This window comes from Phycomyces blakesleeanus (genome assembly GCF_001638985.1).
Source record: "Phycomyces blakesleeanus NRRL 1555(-) unplaced genomic scaffold PHYBLscaffold_2, whole genome shotgun sequence".
Classification (NCBI taxonomy): Eukaryota; Fungi; Mucoromycota; class Mucoromycetes; order Mucorales; family Phycomycetaceae; genus Phycomyces; species Phycomyces blakesleeanus.
Window position 1 is genome coordinate 3,018,194 of NW_017265135.1, and position 27,232 is coordinate 3,045,425.

Genomic DNA, 27,232 nt, shown 5'->3' on the forward strand with positions numbered 1-27,232 from the left:
AGAGAGGACAAAGAGAGAGAAAGAGAAAGAAGACTTTTTGCCATGTGGCAATTAAAACCAATTATTTTATAAACCATATTTGATCGTATGTTTCAATTGATCTAAACAGTCTAGCGATTTGTACTCAAAGTACTTTATCAACAATGGTTCATTGTCTTCCATCTTTTTAATAACCCGCCTCAGACATTCATATTCGAATTCACGTCCAGGTCGGCTCTCTTCACCAGCTCTGTCCACAGCGCTCTGGGCAATCTCAATAAACAACTTCCAATGCCAGCCACTGTGGACATGCAGCAGATCCTGACATTGCTCAACAAACTCTAGAGGACTCATCTCATCCTCCAGATTGTCAATAGCATGTCGCACATCCACAAGGTCATTCGCAAGAGACTCAAAAGTCTTTTCGACATTTGTAGAGTTTGTCCAATTGTGATTGATTGAAATAGTAGGTCCCAGATTTTCTACCTGATGAAACCATCCACTTGGTACAAACAGCGTCTCTCCGGCTTTTTGATAAAGGACTATCCGCTCTGCCCTTTCGAAATCAGGAAACTCTAGTGGATCAACATTGCGGATATCATACACAAGATCTCCACGCTTGTTCTTGTAAAGATGTTCTTGTCCAGGTCTAAAGAGTGTCCACTTTTTGACACCACAAATGTTACTTGACCAAGAATAAGACCTTTCATTTGTGGAAAAAAAAATTAAAATTAATATATATATAAATAAAGATAGTCACTACTCAAATACATATCTTGATTATATAGAGCATTACAAAAATACACACATTTGCATATGTATATAATTGTCATTTATACTTGTTATTCTCTTCTTCTTCTTCTTCTTACCTGTAGACGTCGGCATGAAAGGGGGTAAATGTGCCATCACCTCCCATATAAGAAAATCTGTAGTCATCCTCAGAACCATCGGCCATTTTCCTGCCAACCCAATATCCATTTAGCCAGTCATCTAATTTCAACAAGCCAAACCATAAGAGATATATAAAAATCAACTCATTTTCTTTAATTCCTTACCTTCAAAGATCTTTGGTACCTCATATGCTTTTATCTCGGGGCGTGCTTGTACAAAATGCCAATCCTTTAGATAGAATCGAGATTTACCAGTATCTTTCTGCCACAGATCAACAAAGTCATCAAAGGTCATCTCACTTCGCTTCTGATCTGTAAAGTACCGGTCATTGCAGTCGGCTACTTGTACCTTGCAGGATCCATAGATAGTTCGGAGATGTTCATAGTTTGGAATGCGTCTAGAACGATTGGAATCACTTTTATCTTGTTCAACAGTAACCCATGACTTTGTTGCCTCCCATTCAGCTGTTAGTGATGGTCCAATAAGGGCTGGTAGATTTGGAATCAGATGATGATGAAGGAACTTTTCATAACTAGGAGGCTGCTCATAATATTGTACACAATTCATAACCAGTATATTGGTATTACTATATAATTATATATATGCACAAACACAAGCACACACTCTTTTACACACACACACACACACACACACACACAATTGACAAGCTTTAAAAATTAAATAAATAAATAAATAAATAAATAAAGTAAAATAAAAATATATGACAAAAATTAAATTAAATTAAATTAAATTAAATTAAATTAAAGTTTTGTGTGCCCAGTCTTTTTTTCCCTCTCCTTCTCCCCTTCTTCCACTCCTTCACAGTCCAATGGGAACCGTCACCCAAAGTAGTGTAGTCAAATTATTAACATTTTAAGATCATATACATTCATATATACTATTATTAATATAAAGAGCTAATAATTGTAATACATGCACATGTACACACTCACACATATTTATATACAAATGAATAGCTATGTATTTTATCCAAGATATTTTGTTTTTGTTTTCTTATTGTTAACACATTATATATATATATATATACATATATATAAAAGAGAGAATATATTAGAATTAGACTTGTAGTGTAAGTATGGACTTGTTAATAATCAGCCTACATGACCCATGTTGTGGTACAGATACCACGAGTTGAATGATCTCGTAATATTTGATAATATTTACAAACTAATATATACATTATATATATATGTAGACAGAGACACCAAGACAGTTTCTATAGTGAATCGTAAAAAGGGAAACAATAATCTTTATCTCTTTAAGCAACACATACTCTTTATTTGACTTTAGATCTCACTAAAATTGTACCATATCCTTCCCTCCATTCCCCCCCCCCCCCCCCCCCCCCTCCCCCTCTACAGGGTTCTTACATACATGATAGCTTCAATTCCCCTTAAAAAAATATGCACCCAATAGTCATAATAAGCATAGTAAAAGTAGCTGAAATATATATATATATATATATATAATTAACATTTTCTGTAATATAGAAAAATAAAAACAATATGCCTGGAATTTGTCAAATGTTCAATTGTTGTAGTAATAAACTTTCTTTAATGTGAAGAATGCTATTGTTGCATGAGAAATTATTTTAGGGTGAGTACACAATCTAATGTTAATGAATAGCATATATATATACGCTCGGTTATCAAAGGTATAAACACATATGTATTTCTCTCTGTAAGTAAATATAATCTTTTCTTTGGTTCTGTCAAATATTGCCAAGGATATACAATTTGTTATTGTAATAAAAATAATAATAAATATCGAATGATTTTGGTATCAATTTTCTTTTCAAGCTATACTTTACACACACATATATATATATATATACCAATATTTCATGTTAATAGTGATACAGAATACATTTGGTATAATGCTTATATATATATGAAAAATAGTATAGGCTTATAATATAAAAGCCATCATAAAATGTATACCAAACCCGAGGAATCAATTGCCTACACGAATTTTTAGGGACCAGATGTATTAATTTGTTTGGTTGTTTCTTTTCTTTTCTTTTTTTTTTGGTCCGGTATCTAACAAAGAAATAAGAAATACCGAAATCTCAAAAGGTCCGGTAAACAAAAATAAAATAAAAAAATAAGAGTAAAATCAACTTCCCGGCTTGGTCAAAGAGAGGTCGCTTTTTTTTTTTTTTTTTTTTTTTAGAGTATAGTATTTCGTCACCAATACTGATTTGGCTAAAGAAAATCAAAAAGAAATAAAAGAAGTCTTAGAGTGTATAGGGTACCATAATCAAGTACTATGTACATATCATATATATTTATACATTTTAGCTTGATCTTTACTCCAACATATGGTTAATACAGTAATGCTTACAACTGTCCAAAGAATTCGAGAGTCACCGTGACTGGGCAACTCAATTAAGAGCCACAAGTAACATGGTAGAGAGGTAGAATTTTAAAAAAATAAAATAAAATAAAAAGGTTGGGGAGACGGGGGGCGGGGGAAGAGAAGTTTACATGGTGATCAGAGTTGATTAACAACCAGCCAAACAACAAAATGCCCTCTTCATGCAAAGAAATTCGCCAAGAGCTAATCGATTGCATGTTAAAGTCAAACTGTGTACTTGTCAAGCGTAACACTGTGGCCGAATGTTTCAAAAAAGATAAAGAAGGAGAAGTACCCGAGGAATGTCAGAGCATCCGAAAGAGTTATGCTGAATGCAGACGTGGAATGGTAAGAATCAAGCCTTTTTTTTTTTCTCTTCTTCTTCTTCTTCTTCTTTTATTGCTGTTGATTTTGTTTTGTTGCTGTAACTTTATTCTGTTTTATTCATTCTTTTTTTTTGTATTTTGTATGATACATTTTATCACGGCTTAATATTTAGATTGATCCTCGTATGCGGTTTAGAGGAAATAAGACGCAGTAGGATAGAAACGGACCAAATCAAACCAAATTAGACAAAAGAGAAGACAAGACAATGCAAGAGAGCTTAATGGATTTGTACTTGTTCACTTGCTAAATATTGCCAATCATTTTGTACTTCTTTTTCGTCCTTGTCTTTTTTTTTCCTTGTTATTTCTGTTCTTGTTCTTGTTCTTGTTCCTGTCCCTGTCCCTGTTTTTTTTCCTTTGCCTTTGCCTTTGCCTTTATTTATTATTATTATTATTGTTTATTATTATTATTATTAGTATTATTGCTATTATTGCTATTATTGTTATTGTTATTGTTATTATTTGTATTTACTTATTTATTTCTGTTTGAATATGTGTGTCCGTATTTTGTCAGACATATACTTGTCATGTAGTGTAAGGAGGCATAGAAGGGATTAATCAAGGAATGTGGAGACCTAAAGGTTTTCGAAAAGTGGAATACTCCCTATTTGCTGGGGAAGGCAACGGCCTGGAGCAAATCCCTTTGTGACATTGTCCGGAGGGTTAATTACTGGGCGGATAATGCGCATAAATGGGATTTTGTCCTTTTGGTCCTGTAGATATTCACGTGAATCACTACGTCTACGGTTTCCATAGGATGGTGAATGGTGGTAGTATGTAGCTCCATCCTTGATAAATCTATAAAGCAAAAAAAAATAATGATAACAAAATGTTTTATATAAAATGTATTTGGATTAAGATAAGATTACTTACGTATCAATAAGATTTCCAGCCTCGATTCCCTTGATGTTCTCGCTGTATGTATTGAGGGACATGAGTTCATCTCGACTGTATGTCTGACGTCCTATAAGGGACGGAGAGCGAGGAGCAGCAGGATCAGAGCTATTAGACTGTTGCTGGAACGAAATGCCCATATAATCCTGGTTCTTTTCAAAGGCTGTGTGCCCGAATACAATATTTGTGGTCGAGTTCCCAGTAGACATGTCATTTCCTGTCATACTATCCTGTGCCGAATGCACAGAGGGGCATGTAAAACTCTTGCTAGAGAAAGCGTCATATTTCGAAAACTCTTGAGAGCCGCATTCATCTGTACTATAGGTTAGATCATCAATATCAAGCAAAACAAGGTCTTTAATAAAAGATGAAATGCCCGGTCTGCTAAGATAAGCTACAAAAAGTCGTTCACCCCCCATGATCAATCTATTAGAGGTTACTTGGAACTATATTGATTTATTGTTTTCTTTTATTACCGTATGAGAATATTGTGTCTAGACTGTTCTTGCCTTGTATGTTTGTCAGGAAAGCAAACATTCAGTAATACCAATACAATAGATAGATAGATATATAGATAGATAGATGAAGTTTAGTATTATTTTACAGGTCGATAAGCTGTCAAAATTTATGCCAAGTATGATGTATCCACCTTGTTCATTTGATACAGTATCCGTACTGAGATCCAGAAGCGGACCGATGTTTTTGATTGGAGATACCGGACGAGTATCACTTGGCCATGAACACGTTTGGATATTAAATTCATCGCTCACATAATCTTGGTGCGCGTTATTGTATGTTTTTGAACTAGTAGTGCTAACGTGATCTACTTTTTATATATCTCTTGTTAATCAATTTGATGTTTTACCTGTATCTCTTTTTATGTAAAACTTTTGTGTGTGTGTAATGAAGAAGCAAATAAAGTTCTTTATGTTTGTGGTGATTGCCTACCTTGGTTGGCTAGTGAATAAGTGGATCCCTCGGATATATTTGTAGGGATATTGGGAGGAGTAGACCCAGGTGTTTCTGGCTCTTCCCATGAGATATTTGGAACCCAAGAGTCGCTGCTCACTGAAGATGATTTGATCAACTCTGGTGTATTGATTTCTGTGGATTGAATTATTTCTTGGGGACTATCTTTGAGTTTTGCCTTTCTTGCTATGGAATAGAAGTGTTAGAAATATTAATATCTATGTATGATGTACAAAATTGTTTGTAGAGTTGATTTTCAGACCTTCCATAATAGCCTTGGCATTCCATGGTCTGTATTGAACTTCCTTAGGACCTTTATTGTGCGGTCTAGAATAGTTTGAAGCTACAGCGACGTTACTTCTCATTTGAGATTTATAGATGTAGATAGAAAATAAGAAGAAGCAAAAGAAGAAGCAGAAGAAGAAGAGAGGATTTTGAAAGGAATACGGAAACATTGGTATTTATAGCTCATGTTTATGATCGCCAATAGTAGAAGAAATAAAATAATTAAAAATAAATAAGTAAAAATAAGTGTCGTGCCAGGCTGACGTAAAAGAATAGCAATTTGATATATTGACTGGTTTTATGACATTAAATATATGCATGTGTGTGTGTAGGTTTGAGTAAGATAACAATAACAACAATGGCAGCAATAGTAATAATATAATATAGTATAGTATATTATAGTATATTATCAGTAAAAATAATAATAATAATAAATAAAGAGAAAAAAAAAACATTAATATTAATATAGGTAGGATATAGTAGATTCAAGGCAAGTTTAGTCAAATACAATTTAGCTTTTGATTTGTTTGCCTTTTTTTTTGGTTTTTGGTTTTTGGTTGTGTCTTTCTCTTTTCTTAATGTCTTTGGGTGGCACTCTGCCATGCTACATTCACTGCAGCATCGCGAACAGTATCAGATCTACCCATCTTGACAAGGGCTTCTTGTTTGGCTTCCTGGAATGTGTGGCCAGCAGCCTTGTAATGGTCATAGGTCTTCTTGTACAGGAACAGTGCCATGAATCCCATAACAATCCAGCAGATGGTAGCCAGAAGTGTAAATATGGCAGATGTTATAAAGTGATCAGAGAAGAGAGTTACTAGCAAGATAAGTCCTGCACCTCCACTAATCCATGTATTAGCCAAATATGCAAACGCACAAGTCTATAGATCCGATTCAGATTATCTTGGACTTTCTTTCTTTAACTTACGTAGAAGGAATACCGATGGCCATGTAAAAAGTATAGAGAATATGGAAACCGTTGAACACAAAAAAGAAGTCTGCCAAAAAATGCTTAGACATATTTTCAATACAGTACAAAACTTACAGTAGTAGAGCGAGGTGTCCTTCATATACGCGTTATAAACAGGTCTGTACCAGAGGAAGAAACTGGCAGCAGTGTGTGTGAATAGCTCAGTAACAGCTACCCCCATGCTGGTTGGGGCGCTTGTGATAGACTCTGGATGTGAGACGAGAACACACAAGCAGGCAATAAAGTTGAGAACCAAGGTGATTTCGAATAAGAGCCATTCGCGATACAGCCACCAGACCACTGGCTGATGCTGGATAGGAATCTCAACTGGAATATTGAGGTACATTATAGGAAAACAAGGCGGGAAGTTGTTGGCACCTGGACGAACAGCTTGGCGCTGTCTCTCATCCAGCTCTCTTTCTCGTTCAGCTAACTCGGCCTCCTTTTTGCGCAGAGCTTCTTCTCTGGTAGTCGTTTCATTGTTCGATGCTGGGTTGGGAGACAGCTTGGAACTTTGCTGGACGGCATAAGGATCATGACTGCTCGAGAGTTGCTGGTAAGACGTTCCAGAAAAGTCATCTACATTGCTTGTGACCTGGACCTTGTCAGTCTCAAACTGGTATAGACGCTCGGTGTTCTGAGAGTTGAGAGCATCAGTGATTGAGGGATCCTGAAAGGGATTCTTGGGGTCATCGAATGGACCAGTCTGTTGTTGATGAGCCATGTTAAGTTCGTTGGTTACAGCAAGACAAACTGTAATTTCACAAGCTGAGTACAAAGGATGGAATGAGCACCAGAGTCACAGACCCCCCCCCCCCCCCCCAACTAGTCCCACCACTAGCTTTTTAAATTTTATTAAAAAAAGAAAGAAAGAATCTCAATCTCAATCTCAATTTTAATATATATATATAATATATAAAGACATTTGTATGCACAAATTAGTTACAATATTTTGAATAGAGAAAGGAAGGAAGGGAGAGTCCTTGTGAGCATAAACGTATATGATAATAAATAATAAAATACATACATTTTTATATATAAATAAATGTAAATGTTGTATATGTTATATATATATATATGTGTGTATTTAGTGCAATTTTAGATTTTTATTGAATAATACAAAGGTGCGTGAATTTTGATTTGAAATTAGCATAATTTTGATTATATTATTTATATATATATATATATATTCTTTCCTTGATTTGAATATTTTAGACCAAGCCGAAGTGGCTCTCAAATCTTTGCTGATTGCTTATTGATTTTTGGTTCTTGGTTTTGAAGTATAAACCATTAAATTATTATGAAAGGAACACTTGCTGTAATCAGTGGATATACATACTACATATACTACCAAGATATTTGACATAAACCCTTATGTATGTACGCATATAAATCAGGCTGTAAAATCCTTCCACTTGTATATTATATTATACTATATTTACTTAAAAAGGTAGAGATCGACAAGCCCGAACAGGACAAATTGGTTTTGGTTTATCAGTAGTCTAATATTTATTTAGCAAGAGCACCCTTCAAATCATAATATTATCCTCACAAACATCATGTATAACTGCAGTATATATCTTGATAGGCTTTTCTAAATATCCAATTCCCAATGATCAATTTCCCGGCTAATATATAGCTTAGCAATGCTTATTAAAATAATTGTAAATATCCAGCTTTCCATCACAATGTACACACAGAGCCATGCTTTCAAGTAAAAATAGCTTCAAGATGATCTACAGTCCGTTTGAATATGTTTGTATACATAATATTGCTGTGTTACTACACTGATCGATACAAAGAAGCTTTTGCTGAGGTAGCTTGGCTACCACTCTTCTAAAATAACTAAACGTACTTATTTACTGACACTTACACCATACACGGGTAACATTTTGTTGTGTCCTTGGATTTTAGGCAGCTACTGAAATTAGTGAGATTACCAAGAGATGCCAAGACACCACACTTGACACCAAAGAAAATTCTTATTCAAGAACATCTCTAATTTTCCAATAGCAAAAAAGTCAATTACGTTATTATCGTGTGTCAACGAACAAGAATAAAATAAAATAAGAATCGTAAAGCTCAAGTAAATTTATGACCTTGTCACTCATATACTTTATAGCCAACACTTGGCTTACCGTATTTGCAACAGGAGCCTTGACTTATTTGCCTACACAACAAGAAAGGAGACAAGTATTAAATTTGAAATCCAGAAAAGCGATCACCAACAAATTTATGGATGACAAACCCAGGTCAACCTTTTAGCATAAAATATGTATAGCAAAGATCTTATTATTCTATTAGAGAGTGGTATATGTATATCGGCTTTGTTCTTTAGACCAATGCTTTTCCTTATTTCTTTTTCCAATTGAATAATTTTGATTATAATCCCATAAACTTTCGCGTGTGCACACACACATATATATATAATAGTCTGATGAGCATCAAAAGAGAAATAATTGTGATTTTGAATATATGTGTGTTTGTGTTTGTAAACCCAAATAGACTTTGCCACCAAAAAGGCGTAAAATCTCTATTTGTTTGGTTGGCGGAAACAGTTATTCTGGTAAAGGTAAACCAGGCTAGGCATTGGCTCTATTTGTGCTATTATTATTATTATTAACACACATTTTGTATCGATAATATTTGTATCTTACAACATTTCCTTATATCCATACAAAAGATATATAGTAATATCTACTATCACAGTTAAAGTCCTAATTGGCCCTTAAACTTGGCAGAAAAAAAAAACCTCAGCTCACCTTCTGCAAAAATTCAAAACTGATCTGAAGTTCACCCTTTCAATGACATGGTCCCAAAAAAGAAGAAGAAATGAAATGAAATGAAAGACACGAAATTCCTGGGATTATAAAAGTCCAAAATACATTTCACACCTTTTGCACCCAACCTAACCAACTTTACGCACTCTGGTTTTTTCAAAAAGAAGTTTTATCTATCAAAATTTATTAGCTGAAAGAAATCATATATATATATTCATATGCCTCTTTAAAGAAAAACAAACTCTTCTTGATCTTATAAATTATCCCATAAATCTACTAGCTACTCTATAGGCTTATTTGATTTTTTCAAAGCATTTTTATTTATTTACTAGCTTTTGAACGTATGATATCAGTACTTGATAGTGTGATATTTGAATATATAAGAGAGAGAAAAGAAGTTTTTTTAGAGGATATCTTCTAGCATAAGTTATCTGTGAAACTACTAGTCTAACTATCAAATTATCACAAAATGGAACAAAATAATATCGATTTTAGTTAGATGAGCAAAAAAATATATCAAAAATGCCTTTTTTTTTTAAAAAAAAAAGAAAAAGAAAAACAAGCCTTGTTATTGTTATTATTATTATTATTATTATTATTATTATTATTATTATCTTGCTCTTATATATATGGGAACAAGTGTTATTCCAGTAAGCCTTTAATAGTGTCATGATTTTGCCAAAGGATATTCATTAGTTGAGGGCAAAATCAGCAAAAAAATAAATATTTAATGGATATTTTGATCCCTAATTGATATGAATTTTTCAGAATTATGGATATTTATAGATGTACACGTTTTTTATCTTGTTTGATGTCAAGAGGCAAGTCTCTTACCCTGTTTGTTTGGCTGATAGCGTATATTATGCAGACTTTAAGCTCTAGTGAGTCAATAAGGAAGAAATATCACGAGGATTAAGGGGGGGAGGTTAAGAAAGTTCCAATGAAAATTAAAAGAAAAGAAGAGAGAGAAAAAGAATCAACAGGAGGATGGCAAAATAAAATTAAAGGAGAAACTAAATGTCTTGACCAAACTCACTCTTTCTCTTATTTCTTATTTCTTTTCTTCTTTTACTTTTTTTTTCTCTTTCTTTTAATACGCACACACACACACATAGATATATATAAAATATATTATATATTATATATTTAAGATGCTGACATCTGAAAAATTTGTATGTAGCCAACCAAATCTTCATGTCTCTAACGTATTATATAGAAACGACGAATAAGCCAATCAAAATGGACAAAAACATACCTTTTCCTTGCCTGTCTTCAAGGTGTGATGATCATCGTATTACAATCAGTAATTGCCTATCAAAACACACACCAGGCCTCCTTACTTCCTTCCTCTGACACAAAACGAAGCCCTAGTCTAGCCGCTGCCTTCGAAGCCAATCAAAACGAAGCATTAGAAGTAGACGAAGCCACAGACAGACTTAACAGAATCAAGTGGGAGAATATTGCATTTGTTGGATTCCAGTTTTGGTTCGTAGGCATGTCCTTTGATGCAGTAAGTACACAGTTGGTTCGAGTAAAACATGTTAGTGACCAATTTCCTTAGACAGTTAACCAGAACGCAGCAGAAGTTATTGCTCTAGCAACTATGAACGTCATGTGCGCTCTGCTTGGCGCACTAGAGGTCATTGACGGTAGACGGTGGCTGTCTACATTACGACACATGAATGAAGTCCAAGGAATAGCATTCGCTACAAAGCCGCTTGAGATTGCCTTTTATCTCGAGATAACCCTTACCGTCTTACTCACATTATTTGCCATTGCTTTTGCGTATCTCTCTTACGAGGTTGTACGAGAATTTGGTTGGGTTATATACAAGAAAATTGGAGCAGACGTCGAGATCCAAAGCAAGTTAAAGAAGAAGAAGTAGAAGAACCCCCCCCCCCCCCCCCTTCAATCTCCCTGTACCGTACTATACTAACATTCCTTTTTTTCCTTAATTAGGAATGTACAGAATCTTTCAATTCTTTGTATTGGCTCTCAAATTTGATATATTTATTGAATTTTTGGTTTCCTGCTTTTATCTCGTTCAATTTGCTACAAAAGAATATGATCCTGTCTGGGAAATCTGGTTTCAATTGGGAGCAACGGCCTTAATGCTACCAATGCTATACTTTGCTCGAATGGCAGTAAGTTTTTCCTTTTTTTAAAAAAGAAAAAAAAAGAAAATAACCCACACGAATCCTCATCTAATCAACCGGGACATCACTTGCAGGGATCTGTCGAGAGCAGCAAACGGATGACTGTCTTTATTATTTTCCAGTGTGTTGTGGTTGTTCAATTTGGACTTGTGCTCCGACAGACATTGAGAACACACAATTTTTGGTACACATGGATATGCTTTGGTAAGCGAACCAAAATATACAGCTAGACTTTGGTAATTAACATTATATATATACATATACAGTACTTTTAGGAATTGTACTTGCAGTGGTAAGTTAATACACACGTCAAATTTCTTCAGCCTTATTAAAGTATGTGTGTTGAATCGCAGACAACTGGCACACTTGGTGCTATATGCATGTATAATTTTGGTAAGAACCTGAAACCTTACATCCAACGGGGCGCAAAAAAGCAGGAACACGCTGACAATCTAAAGCTCAGCAAACAAGCTTCTGCAGAGTTGTGGAAGATTGACGAAGACTGAAAACCAAGCAGTTTTACTTTTACATGTATAATAGCCAATATTCTGGCATCACCCGTTACTTCTAGCTAGCTGGAAAAAAAAGAGAAACCCATTTAAAGTCACCTTTTCTTACAGAAAGCAAACACACGCACCAATATTCCTTATGTTTGGTTTATTCTTATTTTTGTATTTTTCATGTCTCTTTAGCGATTAAATATATACGATGCTTAGTGTGCATCACGTCGTCGTTTTATCGACTCGGCTACTTTGTCACGAAGTCGAGAAGTTTCCTATAAAAGCAAAAATATATTTGGTTTTAACCTTTTCCTTCACGATTCAAGTTTCCCTTTTCTTTTTCTATCTTCATTTCTTTCTTCCCTTTTTTTTAAAAAAAAATCTTTCTTTACCTTTTCTTTGTCAATCTTTGTTTGGTCATCTTCATCCCATCTAGACTTTACACGTCCGGGTACAGATTCTCTTACTTCCTCTTGAACAATTTTCTCATCTGTCTGTTCTTTTTCATTCGAAGTACGTGCGGGTTCTTTGACATTATCCTGACTCCTCTTTCTCACTCTTCTCAAACTCGGGCTTCGACTTTCTCTTCTTCTACCTCTCGATACTGACCTTTCTTCTCTTCGATTGTCGTCACGATCTCTGCGGTAACTCCTGAATTGTCTATCATCTTCACGACGATCACGTCCATCTCTTCCCTGATCTCTGTAACGATCTCGTCTACGACCGTCGTCTCGTGAGCGTGATCGATACCGTCTTGGAGGAGATCTGCTTCTGCTTGGACTCAAACGTCTAGGTCTTTCGGGGCGTTCTTGTCTTTCTGATCTCTCTGGTCTCTCTGGTCTTTCTGATCTTTCTGATCTTTCCGATCTTTCTGATCTTTCTGATCTTTCCGGTCTTTCTTGTCTCTCCGGTCTTTCTTGTCTCTCCGGTCTTTCTTGTCTCTCCGGTCTTTCTGCTCTTTCTGCTCGTTCTGGTCTCTCTGCTCGTTCTGGTCTCTCTGATCTCTCTGGTCTTTCTGGGCGGTCACTCTATTTTTATGATAATAAAAACAATAATAAATCCCTAGACTCATTTGTAATACACACAGACACGCGATTAAAATCCTTACAAAGCGCGATCGTCTCTCTCGTTCCTTTTGCTCATTTCCACGAATATCTTCCATATCTGACTCTTTACGTCTGCGAATGGCATCCATAACAGCTGTTTGGCGTATCTTTAGTTGTGCCTCATGATCCTATATAGTAATATGAGAAAACTATCCACACGTACGAGTGGATTATAGAACTACACACCTTTTTCTGACGAAGCTCCTCTTTCTTCTGCTCCAAAAACATCTTTGGAATACCACCAAGTGATGTTTGTGCACTAATAAGCAACTTCCAGAGCTCTAATATAAATGGCTGTGTGCTTTTTTCGAGGAAACCAGTGAGGTTGATTTGCATAGTTTTGGGATCAGGATTCTAAGGCAAAAAAATAAAATAAAAATGAATAAATCGCGAATCACAAAAAATAAAATCTCTATGCCACCTCTTCTTCGAGCAGACCGATGGCAAAATCAATCACTACTTCGTCTTCGAATCCAAGCAATTGAGTGATGCGATTACTAATCCATGGTTTAATGACGTCCAGATTGACCTTCTTCATATCAACCTAATAGCCATTCGTAAGATCATCAAAACAATCTAATGCCGCCTTGTCTGTTGTGAATTACAGATGAAAAAAAGGATGTTCATGTAGAGAGAAATAGATACTACAAAACAAGATGATTTTACCTTGGCATCGAATTCCGGAGGGAAACTCATCGATTTCAACAACTTCTTTTCTTTGTTGCTGAAGCGACTGTCCTGGTCACTACTCGTGCCCTTTTATATGTGTAAGACTTTTTTAACAATTTTGCTTGTAGAATTTTACCTTGAAGAATCCGGCGTCACCCATATGAAATGTATATTGTTTTAAAAGGGATCTAGCTGCTCGCCTTCACCACAACCCATTTTCTTACACACCCCTTTTTTTGATAAAAAAAAAAGAGAAATTCAATGACAAGCGAGTCACACGTCAAGAGTTAGAAACCATTATTTTATTTTTTTAGTTTTATACAAAACTTTACTTTGCTAACCAACAGATCCCTTTGGGAATAAGGGTTTAGGAAACCGCCCTTCATATTAAGACCACCTATCAAATTCCCAAGATATTTATGGCTAATTCTACTATGATGTTCCTTTTAAATTATGTATGAAAAACAGATATAAATGGCAACCAGTAGTTAATATTTCTAATAATATACTGAACTAATAGTTTATTGCATAGTTATGGTACCTCCACGGTATTCTTTATCATAGCAATTTGTGTGTACAGCTAGATATAAAATAGTATAAACATATATTTAAAGCTAAAAAGTCATGCCTAGATTTTCATTTTACTCTAATTGTATTAATGTAAATCTAGTACGAAAATACTTTTATGCCTTTCAGCAAGACTTTAATTTTATTAAGCCAAAGCAAGCACTGACCTCACCATAGTATTTTTATGAAATACCTCACCTATTATTTACCCATTCAATAAGTTATAAGCACATGTCTGTGTCCATTTATAAGTGTACATAGTTGTACTTATGAACCCTTTGCCCTATATAATATGAGCTAGTAATTTATTCACCCAAATAAGTTCGTGTTTAAGTATGATTATTATCCATGGCTGCTATATGTATGTTAATGTGGTCTCGTTATGATAATTACTTGGAAGTGCTATCGTATCTTTATATGCTTATAATGAGAAAGTTTGACTCTAATGATAATAATAAATATAGATCTACCTAAAAGATAGCTTTTGATATTTGAGTATCAGGTGCTTGTCATTTTTTCAAAGCTTCTGGCAGAATGGATACATATTATTAAGATTAATCCTTGATTAGCACTTTTAAGCAGATTATGTTATTATGGTTTAGTTAAAGCTGATCATAGTCCAAGTTAATATACTGGTGGTTATTATAAACAAATAAACCAAAGAAAAAAATGAACAATAATAATAAAAAAGCACGGCGAATGATTTGGTTCATTTATCAAGGTATTCAAAAGCAAAAAAAAATCATACCTTGAGTTTTACAGTTTAAGTTACAAAAGTGAATTATTAAGAAACAAAGAATAGTTTTTCTTTGGTGTTATTTTAATAATTACTTGGTAATTATGTCTTAAATAAAAGTTCTTATTAGTATTGTTACTATATGAGCAAAAGGGAAAAAATAGTTATACCTTATGCTCACTGCACAAGATCTTTCTAATTATTTTCTGGGATACGATGTTTCTTGTATTAATGATTAGAACTATTTTTGATCATATTCTCTTCTAATTATGAGAATATTGTTTCTGTAGGTCATATTAAACATGGTGCTTTATACTTAAACAATATATGCCATAAGTATCAACAATTATAAGAGTTAAACATAATTCTCTATAAATAAATGTTTATTATACCAACACTTCAACGGCCATATTTTTTTTAAAAAAAAGAAAAGTGTTGTTCCAAAAGCTTTAAGAATATAGTTTATTTTTTCAAAGAAAGTTAACGTTTATAAGTTAGCATAAAGCTATTATACTAGTATAAATTAGGTTTATAAAATACAACCAGGCATTAGCAAAGACATACATACTTGTACATGAAAAAAAGAAAGGTGAAATCGACAACTCAAATTATAGACGAGGGTAAAAAACATTTAGTATATTTTTTAGCTGTATTCAATTGAAGGAAAATCTTTCGTCTATTCATAGATCATTAGAAATCAGTTTTGCTTATCTTTATTTTACGTGAATATTCTACGAGATGATGACTATATAAGCACACCTCTGTTAAAGATCTAATTTATGTACCTTTCATTTTTCTCAGATTGTAATTATTATGGAAATATCTGATATTCTCAAAGGCGGTGAAAATAGGGTCTCCTTGTCGGCATTAGGTTATATAGCAGTAATGACTTCTATAGTAGGACTTTTGACTTATCTTGTTACAATTCCTACCAAGACTCTTTCGACAAATGCTAAGAGAGCAATTTCAATCCCGATACTTCTTGTAAATTTTTTCTTTCCTGCTTTCCTAAAGGTCGACATAGGATGTAAGCTTTTAACATATATACGCAGAGACTATTAAATGTACTAAGAACCTTCAAAAATAGTTGTTGCTTGTGGAATGGGACTAGCAAGTTTCGCTAGCTTGATGAGATTCATAGAGCTTATATGGACAGGGCCTTTTATATATGGTCGCGACGCTTACGTTCCAATTGGGTATCTACATGAAGAACTTTGGAAGCCAATTCGAACATTTTATAAACCCGAATCAAAAGATATAGCTTCCAAAGAGAAGTATATAGAACAAGAGAATGTTAAAGACAAGGTAATTTGCTAAGTAAATCCAAACATACTTAATTATGTATATTTACTTTGATACTTCTTTAGAGATACTACGACATTATACTAGCTTGGATTGGAAACGCTATTATATGTGATATATGTACATCATTTAGCGTTACATACACTATGAAGGATATTGAAGAGATTAATAGCAATATATCTGTGGCTTCCTTGCTTTTCCACTGCTTGACAATCATACTTTTTACCACTGTATTTAATACACTTGCTTATCCTGCGCAGCTTATATATGTTCTTTACTACGAAGGTGGATCTTACTCTTCAAGTATGTACAAAATACATTATCACCGAAAATTAAAAGAGAAAAATCTAAAAGTTGTTATTTGTGTTGTGTAGAGGAATGGCGGCCATTGGCTAAAAACCCTATACTAGCAAAATCATTAAATGAATTCTGGGCCCCTCGCTGGCACAGAATAGCACGCTCTCCAATGGTCAATTTAGTCTACAAGCCGGTCTATGATTTCTCCAAGAGGTTCTTCTCCAAATTTATCAAAAACCCTGCTCCACTTGCTCGTGCCGCTGGTGTATTTGGTGTATTTGTTATCTCTGGGGTCATGCATGAATTCATCTTTGTATGGAATATCGGGTGGCCTGTGTATAAAGAGCGTTTTCTCGGAGTACATATGACCCAGTTTATTTTATTTGGAGTTGTATTACCGCTCGAGCTACTAGTTGGCCACATTGCATCAAAGAAAATTCCTGAATTCTGGAGGCGTTCGTCTATCACCTTGTGGATTAGGCGTTTCATCACATCTGTCCTATTACACATCCTTATTTATCCTGTTCTTGAGAACTTTCACTATTTAGGTATACGGTATAGCCTTCCTTTCAAGGTTTTAAGACCATATATTCATGAAGCTATTCATAAATTTCCTCTCTTGAAAGTTTTGTGTGGCAGCGACATTTAGTAATGTTTTTTTAATCAATCAATCAATAAACAAATAAATATAAACCACCTTCAAAATTGTGTTATTTTTACGTATGATAGATTTATTATAGTTGCATCTGCATATATACAAAATATGAGCACCCTTATAAAGCTATATAAGAATGAGTTTTAGTATTTTATGTATTAGTAATTATTAAATTCATATAGAAGTAAGATAAAAATAAATAAAGAAATATAGCGTAATCAACTTTCGTAAAGGAAACTATCTAAAAATCAAATTACAAAAGTCTAACTTACTAATGAAGACTTTGAGGAAGGGCATTATACTCAGCGTTATTTTAATAAGGTTATATCCTCTCATTGTCTTTACAAATTTAGAGCGCATACAGTCGATTATTAAGGATAATTGCAGCTAGATAACATTTACTGCTTTCATATACCAACAAAGTATGAGTTTTGTAATGATATAAATATCAATACAGCAGTAAAAGGATTTTTTTTAGTAATTTAATGCTAAATATTGGCAGGTTTTTGTTAATAGACCGTATGAAAATAGCGAGGGTCATATCGTATGAGAGGAATTATTTCACTTTCACACTTTCAAATAGAAAATTCTACACTAAGTGTCCATAAGAAAATGAAGTGTGACAAGCCACTGTGATTGACTAGATCTGCTCTCCGCTGCTGACCATGTGCGGAAACGTTGGCCATGGCACAACTGGATGGCGATGAAGAAAAGCAACGATTCCAAGTAGAACTTGAGTTTCTACAATGTCTTTCGAATCCATGGTATCTTAATCGTAAGTTAATCTCAATAGACACATGCAATCTTTACATCTGAGCATTATTGCATTGACATTATTGTAGACTTGGCACAGCAACAATATTTTAAAGATCCTGCCTTTCTTCGTTACTTGGATTATCTCCAGTACTGGAAGCAACCAGAATATGCCAAATTCGTTGTGTAAGTTAACTAGAAGTCTAGAGTATAGCCCCAGGTGGTATATAGCATGTGACAATGTAAAAGAAGTTTACCTCTTTCTTTTTGCTTGGACGTTCTTTTGATATTTTTCTTTGTAAAATTTCATGATTGGCTTGGATGTGCCTTAGCTATCCCCATGCACTCCATTTCTTAGATATGCTTCAGCACGAACAGTTTAGAGAATATATCAGTACATCGGAAAACACTCAAGAATTACATAGAATGCAATACTATCATTGGATGTTCTTGCGAAACCCTCCAGAGAAACCAGATTCCTCGCCTGACCAATCCAATCCTTCGCCAGCAGCGGCAACAGCGCCAGTCGCGACACTTGGTGGGCACACTCACGCACAGCCACCTGTTGCCTCAAATTCACAGCAATACAAGAACGGATTTTAATAAAAGTAATAATAATAATAATACTAATAATCATGACGCGTACCAACCAATGAGACATAATTGCAAATTATTTTATTTATTTTTATTTGGCTGGAAAGAAAGCCAGTTTAGTGGCAGAAGAAAAAAAATCAATTTCAGTATTCTTGGACTTTATACATAATTTATTTGAGTTGTAATCTATACATTTGCTTTATCGGCCAGTACAACAGATTCAAGACGAATATATTCTTCTAATTTGGTATCATAATAAGCTGTTTCTTTGGAATCCGGGTTGCACACCAGCTCTGGTTCTGTGGTGTGGTTCTTCATCATATCTTCAAATGAGCGCTTGTCCAAAGTACCATACTTTGCAAGAAGTGCTCCTCCCAAACTAGCACTATTCATTCCTTTTTGCTTATAAACAGGAACACCAAATACATCCGATAAGACCTGGAGAATATGAGGATTTGCTGCTGCTCCACCAGTTGCCAGTAAGCGCTTCATCTTTCCGTCATGGGTCATACGTCCAAGACGAATACGCATCGACAAGAATTGGGACTCGAGAATAGCCCGCACATTAATGGAGGGGTCTGAGAACTCTTGTACTTGTTTACCGTTCTCAAAGCGATATATTCCCTTTGCAAACGGAATGATCTCTTGCATCCAGTAGTAGAATCCAAAAGCATCGGTGTTTCGTGCCTTGTTTTGAATATGCTTATTAAATGAGTCCCAATCATGGCTGGCATAAAGATCTCTAATGTGCTGGCGCGTAAGAGATCCATTCTTATAACATAACATGCCCATAAATCCAGTGGTATCAATAGGATGTGCCATCAGATGGGATTCAGTAGTGGGCTCAGCCTCCCCTTGCTTCAAATATACCAATACTGTATCAGAAGTTCCAAGCGAGATTACACAGTCTCCTTGGTTAAGATTCATCGATACTAGGGTAGCAGAGTTGTCGCCAGTGAAAGGAAGGATCTTACATTCTTATGAAATAAAAAAAGAGTTAAATGACTGTCTTTATCCAAGTGTCTGGTTCATATATTTACCTGGAGAAAATCCATAGCGCTTCTGGTAATAACCATCGACCTTACCAACCACATCACCTCCTTCAACAGGTTCCAGAGCAAGTTTTTTTGACAATTGATCCCCACCACACTTTTGTAAAAGCTGCTCATCCCATCGATGTGTCTTGATGTTCATCAAATTGGTGCCCGATCCCTCTGCTGAATCGACTGGCGCCAGCTTTCCGACCAAAAGACTTGCGAGAAAAGAGCTTACAAGGCTAATATGAGATGTTTCGTTATATTTCTCTCCGCTCTCTGCATAAATCTATTTATTAAAGTGATGTTTTTTAATATTCATTGCTCTTTAACGTGTTACTTAAAGTATATACAAAATATAAGTTTACCTTTGCGATCTGGTTTCCAGTAAAGCGCTCATATGCTTTTGAGCCTGTGCGCTTAGCCAATGCCTCAGGACCACCACAGAATTCTTCAAGAGCACGACATTCGCGCGTTGTGCTAGCATCTTGCCAGATAGGAGATTGTTCAATCGAAAAGCCGTCCTTCAATTGCTCGGTCAAGGTGAGCCTAGGGTCTAGATGACCCAATTTCTCAATGCCATGCTGAGACCAATAAACGCTTCCATGTTGCTACAAGTCAAATAAGCTAGAATAAATACTTATTCAAACGCGTATTATAATACTTCAATAATGGGAAAGATATCATGCTCCTTCCTTTCTTACCTGACCAGCTCCTGATATGGCTTTAATTTTTCCAATATATCGACTTTTCTCTAGTTTGGAAAGTAGAATGTCGAGAGCTTTGACCCACATGAGGGTGGGAGATGTGACAACATTGCCGTTTTGAATTGCGCCATGGCGAATACCAAACTCAGGGAGGTCATTGTCAAAGTTGACGGCTTCTTCGAGAACGATGGAATGATCTTGGTCAATAAGGGTGCACTTTAACTGCTGTGTGGACAGGTCAAGACCGAGATAGTACGAGTCTGATTTTGTAGGCATGTTTGAACAATATAATAAGGAGATAGGGTGTGAGAATATAAAAACATAGTGGTTTTATTTACAGCTAAAGTTCGTGTGGAGTGAAAGGGGATTTTTAAGACAGAACTTTGAACGGATATGGATAAATATCCGCTACAGAAATGATCCGATTGGAGAAGCGTTTAAACCAAAGAAACTTTTTTTTTATACTTGATCGTCCCAGGGTTGCGGTGGAGGTACCAAGATAACTAAAGGAGGATTCTTTTTCGTTTTAAGTCCCCGGTCCCAAGTTTGTTGTTCTGTGGAGTTAAAGTCTTTTTATCCCAAATTCAGGTAGATTATAATATACATATAAATGCATTATTACTCGAAGAAAAGAATTTATAAATCGTTCAATGATTATACAGTTATATAACCAATAATATCATCTCTTTAAAGAATAAGTACATGCATATTGTGTTATCTACAGATATCCAAGTCCACAAACAAAAAGGTTGTTTTTATAAGACAGCTTGTACATAAATATACTTAGCTTTCTACCCCTCATCTGTATAAAATATTTAAATTGTTTTCAATTTATTGAGCACAAACCGAAAGTTAAATATTCTTTTTAAGAAACACAAGTAATAAATAAATAAAAAATATTTTCGTATACAAAAACCAACAATTTAAACAGATCAAATCTTGAATGAAAAAACTGAACTTTACGGAATAATTGTTCTGTCAGGAACACAAACACTGGTTACACTCGAAGCAGACACAAGACAGTAGCTCTCGATTATATATTTTACATATTGACCAAAAATATTCTTCAAAAGCAAATTGGCATATCAAATCATCTTTGTTGGATTTAAACAATACAAGTGCATTCGCATTCATTATTATTATTTTCTCAAACATTGTGTAGTTTATACCCAAAATTACTCTAAATTATGTTTAATGTAATGGAATTTCGGATCCTTTGGTAGATTAAAAGCTAAGGTTTTTAGATAGATAATTTTATTTATAATTCAATGTACCATATGTATCAGTATAATTAGGAGGACCGTCTTTTGGTATCTCTTGTCAATTCCTCTTACCTGGGAAGAAAGCCTTTGGCCAAACAGTCAATATATGTCTTATAATATAAGATAAAAAAGTTGAATTGATATAGTTATTTTTTTTTTAAAAAAAAAACAGATATACTCACATCAAAGTGCAATATTATATGTAAAATCCAATTATTTAATTTTCACTTGCCGACCTTTTTTGCTACTTTATTTGTAGCACATAAAAAATAGACAGTTTAGTACATTTTTTTCTAAAGTACGCTTATACTTCCGAAGTGAGAATATTTTACTTTTTTTATTATACGACATTAGGAGAAATAATAATTTAAATCACCGCCGCATTTTTTTTTGTGTACGAGAATTGCTAGCCTCACAAAATTGCTACGCTCCCAGGTGTTTTTAAATTACTAAAAACATCTTAGACCGGTTAAGTTCCAAAAATGCCCTGCAATCAACCAAAAAGACTGGGGATTTGAAATTTAAATTAATTATTTTTTTTTATTTTCATTTTTGCTTTTTTTGCAAGTTTTCAATTAGTCTTTAATTTTTTATTATTATTTGATAACAAGTAATTGACCCTCTTGTTCCAATTATAATTTTATTTAAATATTATACTGCATTTCAATTAAGGTATTTGTGATTGATTTCGGATTAGTATCTCAATATTAGAAAAAATAGGTACTGTGAGTATGTTATTTACTAAAGAAAATTAAAATAATATTCGAGGTACCTGGAACTTATTTTGGACTAGTATCTTAATATTAGAAAGATTATATACTGTGAGAGTGCTATTTATTAAAGAGATAGAATAATATGCTTATATATATCAATCGATGAAGACTTTCTTTTTCTTACCATTCAATTTGCCTCTCTTAATATTTGTACCTCCGCTATGCCACGTCTGCCGCAAAAAATCTACACATACACACAAAATCTACCCAGGTACGCAAATCTACCCAGGCACACATAAATTCATTCAGACACACATAAATTCACTCTCACACACACTTTTTTGTGATGAATTTATAGACCTATATAAAGAATAAATTAATAAATAACTAGCATACTTTTTGGAGGTAGAGCTCTCCCTCTCCCCTCAAGTTTTATGGAACTCTTCGTTATGAAAAGTTTAGCTACTATATATTACAATTAATGTGTAAAAATGAGTTGAGCAGTTTATTGAATGGATAATAGACTTTAAGCGATGTGCTTGTAAAATGGTATGAAGACTTGCAGAGAATTTAGAGGCAGAATCTAAGTTACGTGTTTATATCCCAACTTTTTAAAGATACAGAAAGATTTTTAAAAAGAATCCTCCCGTCTGTTTATTTTGCATGTTTAATTTTGATTTGAAGAATTAATTTATTTTTTAAACTTTTTAGTTTAACCAAGTGATTTTTAAAGCTGGAACATAGATTTGAATATCTTTGCTTTTGGTAGCTTTTTGAAAAGCCTTTTTTTTGGTATTTATTGTCGTCTTAAGCAAAAATATACGTAAAGAGATATAAAGATGCTTTTAAGAATAAAAACGAAGTTTACCATGACTACCCGAATACACACACCAGACAACGGAAATTTACTTTACGAAATAAGCAACATGAATTAAATTCCCGCTGTAGAGCCCATAGTAAGAAAAAAAGCATGTTGGATGAGGTTTTATTGTTATATATACACTTTCTCTTTTTCATACTCTCCGGTCTCATATTGGGATGGGGGTTCCTAATCTATGGGAGCTGCTTCTACCGGCCGAGAAGAAGATTAGTCTTGAAGGATTGGTCGATCGACATGGACGATGCCACCAACGTGGTTTGCGAATGGCAATTGATGTCGCATTGTGGATTTTTCAGGCAAAGCGTGCATCCAATGATGATCAGTAAGTTATAGAATATCTCAAATTACTTCATTTGCCTTATAATATATGTTTGATGGTTTATTTTGTTATTTTAAATTATATCGATTTCTTTTTGGATTAAATAAAGTATCTGTGTTTTGACAGGAGTTATGACATGAATGTAATGTTTTATCGGTTCTGTCGGATTTATCATTTGGGAATACGACCTGTGTTTGTATTTGACGGGGAAGGGAGGCCGAATATGAAAAGAAAGCAGTTCGTCAACACACGAATCCCAGATACAATTGCAATGAGAAAGCTCAAAAGTCTTATTAAACTGTTCGGCTTTGCAGAATGGTTGGCATATGGAGAAGCAGAAGCAGAATGTGCGGTGTTACAACGACTAGGATACGTTGATCTTGTAATGACAGGAGATGTAGACGTATTCCTTTTTGGTGCACGACGTGTTCTCCGCCACTGGCCTAGCAAGGATGGTTTTCCATGCGGATGCTATGATACTTCCTGGTTTAACCTCGATAGGTCTGACCTTATCCTGATCGCCATTCTCAGGGGTTCCGATTACCAGGACGGCATCAAGGGTATTGGTATCAAATTAGCGGAGGGACTTGCACGAGCTAAACACCACACATTGCTCATGCAAGCAATGCAGAATGACAAGACACTCTCCTTTGATGATCCCCGCGTCAATGCTCTCTTTGAATCACTTGCATGCGAAATAAGAACCAATAAGTCCGGTCATTTGTCACGCACATACAAGAATATTGATCTTAGTCCATCACCAGAACATTTCTGGATTCTCAAAGAGTTCATCAATCCTACTACACGCATCGAGAACAAAGACTTTGTTGTCCAGGCACATAAATTAAAAGAATTCCTTGACAGAGATCAGGCGCCATCTCCAGATTTTGGATCCCTGGGCCCCTATTGTCGAGAGAATTTCGAATGGTCTCAGAAGGTTGTTTTGACCCGATTCAAGGCCAAGCTATATCCAGCTTATATTCTTCACAAGGTGCGCCTAAAAGCATGGAAAGCTGTTACCCCAAGTCGATCATTCAAGAAAAAACACCCCCTCCGAACACAACAGACAACAGTCGATACTTTTTATCGATCTACTAAGGATTATCGAAATGCTGAAAACGATCAGGCGATCATTGCACGCATCTGGCAGCACAAGATTGTAATGGACCGTAAGTTTTATCGTGTCCAATGGCATGATACCGCCCTTGATCAATTTCTCGCCCCTATTCGGACAAAACTAAAAGCTGTAGAGAACTTCTATCTCCAAAATGACTTTGGCACTAATGCCTTTCATCCAAATGAAAATGAAGACGATTTCTCACCTGCCTGTCGACAATGGGTAGAATCCAGCATACTTTCAACAGCATACCCGGACATAGTTGAAGCTTATGAGATCAAATCCCAGTCAAAGCCAACCAAAAAGATTGCTTCACAAGATGTGTATATAATCGATGATGATCCTTTCTAAAATACCCTTTTTACTTCTATTTTCTATCACATATAATTATCACATTGGAAATAAATGAATCTTAGGAATTGTCATTAGTTTATTTGGGTGTTATGCAATTTGTTTCTTGAGAAAAAAGGAAATAGGTAAATGGAGATAGATAAAGAGAGTGGAGAGAGTAGAAAGAGAGAGAGAGAGAGAGTGGAGATAGAGAGATGGGTAGATATTCTCACCATTGATTGGTATAGTGAGCTCACCTTACTCCTCCATGGGCATATCATCTTCTTCCTCGATGTACTCTTCTTCATCATAGTCCTCATCAACAGTGGCTTCCTGGTACTGCTGGTACTCAGAAACCAAATCGTTCATGTTGGACTCGGCCTCAGTGAACTCCATCTCGTCCATACCCTCAGAAGTGTACCAATGCAAGAAAGCCTTGCGTCTGAACATGGCTGTGAACTGCTCGTTGACACGCTTGAACAAATCTTGGATGGCAGTGCTGTTACCAATGAAGGTACCTGACATCTTCAAGCCAACGGGGGGAATGTCGCAAAGGGAAGACTTGACACTGTTGGGGATCCATTCAACAAAGTATGAAGAGTTCTTCTGCTGAACAGCCAACATCTGGTTCTCGACTTCCTTGGTGGAAAGGCGACCACGGAAGATGGTTGCGACGGTCAAGTAGCGGCCGTGGCGGGGATCGGAGGCAGCCATCATGTTACGAGCATCGAACATCTGAGCAGTGAGCTCAGGGACGCTGAGGTTGCGGTACTGCTGGGATCCGAAAGCAGTCAAAGGAGCCACACCAACCATGAAGAAATGAAGACGGGGGAAGGGAACCATGTTGACACAGAGCTTACGGAGGTCAGAGTTCAATTGACCGGGGAAACGCAGACTGGTAGATACACCAGACATGACAGCAGAGACGAGCTGATTGAGCTCACCGTAGCCAGGGTTGGTCAACTTGAGAGTACGGAAGCAGATATCGTACAAAGCTTCGTTATCGATACAGAAGGTGGCATCGCAGTTCTCGACCAACTGATGGACAGAGAGTACGGCGTTGTAGGGTTCGACAACGGTGTCAGAGACCTTGGGGGAAGGCACGACCGAGTAAGTGCTGAGAATTCTGTCGGGGTACTCCTCGCGAATCTTAGATAACAACAATGAACCGAGACCGGAACCGGTACCACCACCAAGGGAGTGGCAGAGCTGGAAACCCTGGAGACAGTCGGTGTTTTCAGCCTCCTTGCGGACAACATCCATAATTGACTCGACCAATTCGGCACCTTCGGTGTAGTAACCACGGGCCCATGAGTTACCAGCACCAGACTGAGCGTTGATGAAGTTATCGGGACGGAAGATCTTGCCATAAGGGCTGGCACGGATAGCATCCATGGTAGCAGGCTCAAGATCTACCAAGACAGCTCTAAAAAAATGCAATTGTGTATTTATGAGTTTAATTGAAAATCTACAGCCTAGATAACGCGCAAGTTTCTTACCTGGGGACATATTTTCCTTGGTAACCTTCATTGTAGAATACATCGATACGCTCCAACTGGAGATCGTTGTCACCACAGTAGTTACCGTTGACATCAATACCGTGCTCCTGAGAGATTGTCTCCCAGAACTTTTGACCAATCTACATAGGAGGTAGCCAAAAAAATGGGAAGGAGAAAGAAGGGGGAAGGGTATTGTTTAGGGACATGTCTATTTTTTTTTTCTTTTTACGTTGTTGCTGTAAGCTGGTTCTGTTGTTGATTCTTACTTGGTTACCGCACTGACCTTTAGATGATCCAGCACAATGATTAGTTTTTTTGATTGTTTATTTTTTTTTTCAAAACTGATTTTTGGATGATGACTTACCAGCTTGAACGTGAATAACTTCTCTCATGATGAATAGGAAAGTGGGATTTTGATATTTTTTTCAAAGGGGATGGAGGGTGGACTACAAAAAATGTTCAGTAAGGATCGTGAGCAAGGCAAACTAATCTCAATTCATATCTAA

At 35.6% G+C, this 27,232-nt stretch overlaps 10 protein-coding genes across 10 annotated transcripts; 5 read left to right on the forward strand and 5 right to left on the reverse strand.

Annotated features, from left to right (window-relative positions):
- Positions 1–66: 66 nt before the first annotated feature.
- On the reverse strand, positions 67–1,437 carry PHYBLDRAFT_140028 (hypothetical protein; the record flags this gene model as incomplete). Its single annotated transcript, XM_018430320.1, has 3 exons — positions 67–682; positions 849–969; positions 1,035–1,437. The coding sequence occupies 3 exons, from the start codon at positions 1,435–1,437 to the stop codon at positions 67–69; spliced, it is 1,140 nt and encodes a 379-aa protein (XP_018298058.1).
- A 1,911-nt stretch (positions 1,438–3,348) lies between these two features.
- On the forward strand, positions 3,349–4,095 carry PHYBLDRAFT_130391 (hypothetical protein). Its single transcript, XM_018429356.1, has 2 exons — positions 3,349–3,594; positions 3,746–4,095. The coding sequence occupies exons 1-2, from the start codon at positions 3,418–3,420 to the stop codon at positions 3,785–3,787; spliced, it is 219 nt and encodes a 72-aa protein (XP_018298059.1). The 5' UTR covers positions 3,349–3,417; the 3' UTR covers positions 3,788–4,095.
- A 112-nt stretch (positions 4,096–4,207) lies between these two features.
- On the reverse strand, positions 4,208–5,860 carry PHYBLDRAFT_59063 (hypothetical protein; the record flags this gene model as incomplete). Its single annotated transcript, XM_018440429.1, has 5 exons — positions 4,208–4,430; positions 4,506–4,920; positions 5,131–5,349; positions 5,475–5,681; positions 5,758–5,860. 5 exons carry the CDS (start codon positions 5,858–5,860, stop codon positions 4,208–4,210), a joined length of 1,167 nt encoding a protein of 388 aa, XP_018298060.1.
- A 579-nt stretch (positions 5,861–6,439) lies between these two features.
- Positions 6,440–7,285, reverse strand: PHYBLDRAFT_101260 (hypothetical protein; the record flags this gene model as incomplete). Its single annotated transcript, XM_018427631.1, has 3 exons — positions 6,440–6,623; positions 6,709–6,778; positions 6,826–7,285. Coding segments are annotated over 3 exons (714 nt in total), but the record flags the coding sequence as incomplete, so codon positions are not given.
- A 3,527-nt stretch (positions 7,286–10,812) lies between these two features.
- Positions 10,813–12,192, forward strand: PHYBLDRAFT_163071 (hypothetical protein; the record flags this gene model as incomplete). Its single annotated transcript, XM_018434727.1, has 6 exons — positions 10,813–11,040; positions 11,092–11,411; positions 11,500–11,674; positions 11,809–11,890; positions 11,953–11,978; positions 12,040–12,192. The coding sequence occupies 6 exons, from the start codon at positions 10,813–10,815 to the stop codon at positions 12,190–12,192; spliced, it is 984 nt and encodes a 327-aa protein (XP_018298062.1).
- Positions 12,193–16,077: 3,885 nt separating this feature from the next.
- PHYBLDRAFT_140034 (hypothetical protein) lies at positions 16,078–17,512 on the forward strand (the record flags this gene model as incomplete). Its single annotated transcript, XM_018430321.1, has 4 exons — positions 16,078–16,291; positions 16,352–16,569; positions 16,632–16,869; positions 16,941–17,512. The coding sequence occupies 4 exons, from the start codon at positions 16,078–16,080 to the stop codon at positions 17,510–17,512; spliced, it is 1,242 nt and encodes a 413-aa protein (XP_018298063.1).
- Positions 17,513–18,214: 702 nt separating this feature from the next.
- PHYBLDRAFT_93419 (hypothetical protein) lies at positions 18,215–18,730 on the forward strand (the record flags this gene model as incomplete). Its single annotated transcript, XM_018443830.1, has 3 exons — positions 18,215–18,293; positions 18,361–18,457; positions 18,604–18,730. Coding segments are annotated over 3 exons (303 nt in total), but the record flags the coding sequence as incomplete, so codon positions are not given.
- A 228-nt stretch (positions 18,731–18,958) lies between these two features.
- On the reverse strand, positions 18,959–20,882 carry PHYBLDRAFT_130398 (hypothetical protein; the record flags this gene model as incomplete). The annotated part of the gene is made up of 4 exons (XM_018429357.1): positions 18,959–19,842; positions 19,906–20,188; positions 20,268–20,510; positions 20,604–20,882. The coding sequence occupies 4 exons, from the start codon at positions 20,880–20,882 to the stop codon at positions 19,052–19,054; spliced, it is 1,596 nt and encodes a 531-aa protein (XP_018298065.1). The 3' UTR covers positions 18,959–19,051.
- Positions 20,883–23,916: 3,034 nt separating this feature from the next.
- PHYBLDRAFT_102906 (hypothetical protein) lies at positions 23,917–24,372 on the forward strand (the record flags this gene model as incomplete). The annotated part of the gene is made up of 1 exon (XM_018427744.1): positions 23,917–24,372. A coding segment is annotated over one exon (456 nt), but the record flags the coding sequence as incomplete, so codon positions are not given.
- A 1,260-nt stretch (positions 24,373–25,632) lies between these two features.
- PHYBLDRAFT_121648 (hypothetical protein) lies at positions 25,633–27,167 on the reverse strand (the record flags this gene model as incomplete). Its single annotated transcript, XM_018428820.1, has 4 exons — positions 27,086–27,167; positions 26,993–27,004; positions 26,727–26,866; positions 25,633–26,653 (listed from the first exon to the last, which is right to left on the reverse strand). Coding segments are annotated over exons 1-4 (1,206 nt in total), but the record flags the coding sequence as incomplete, so codon positions are not given.
- Between the last annotated feature and the right edge of the window lie 65 nt (positions 27,168–27,232).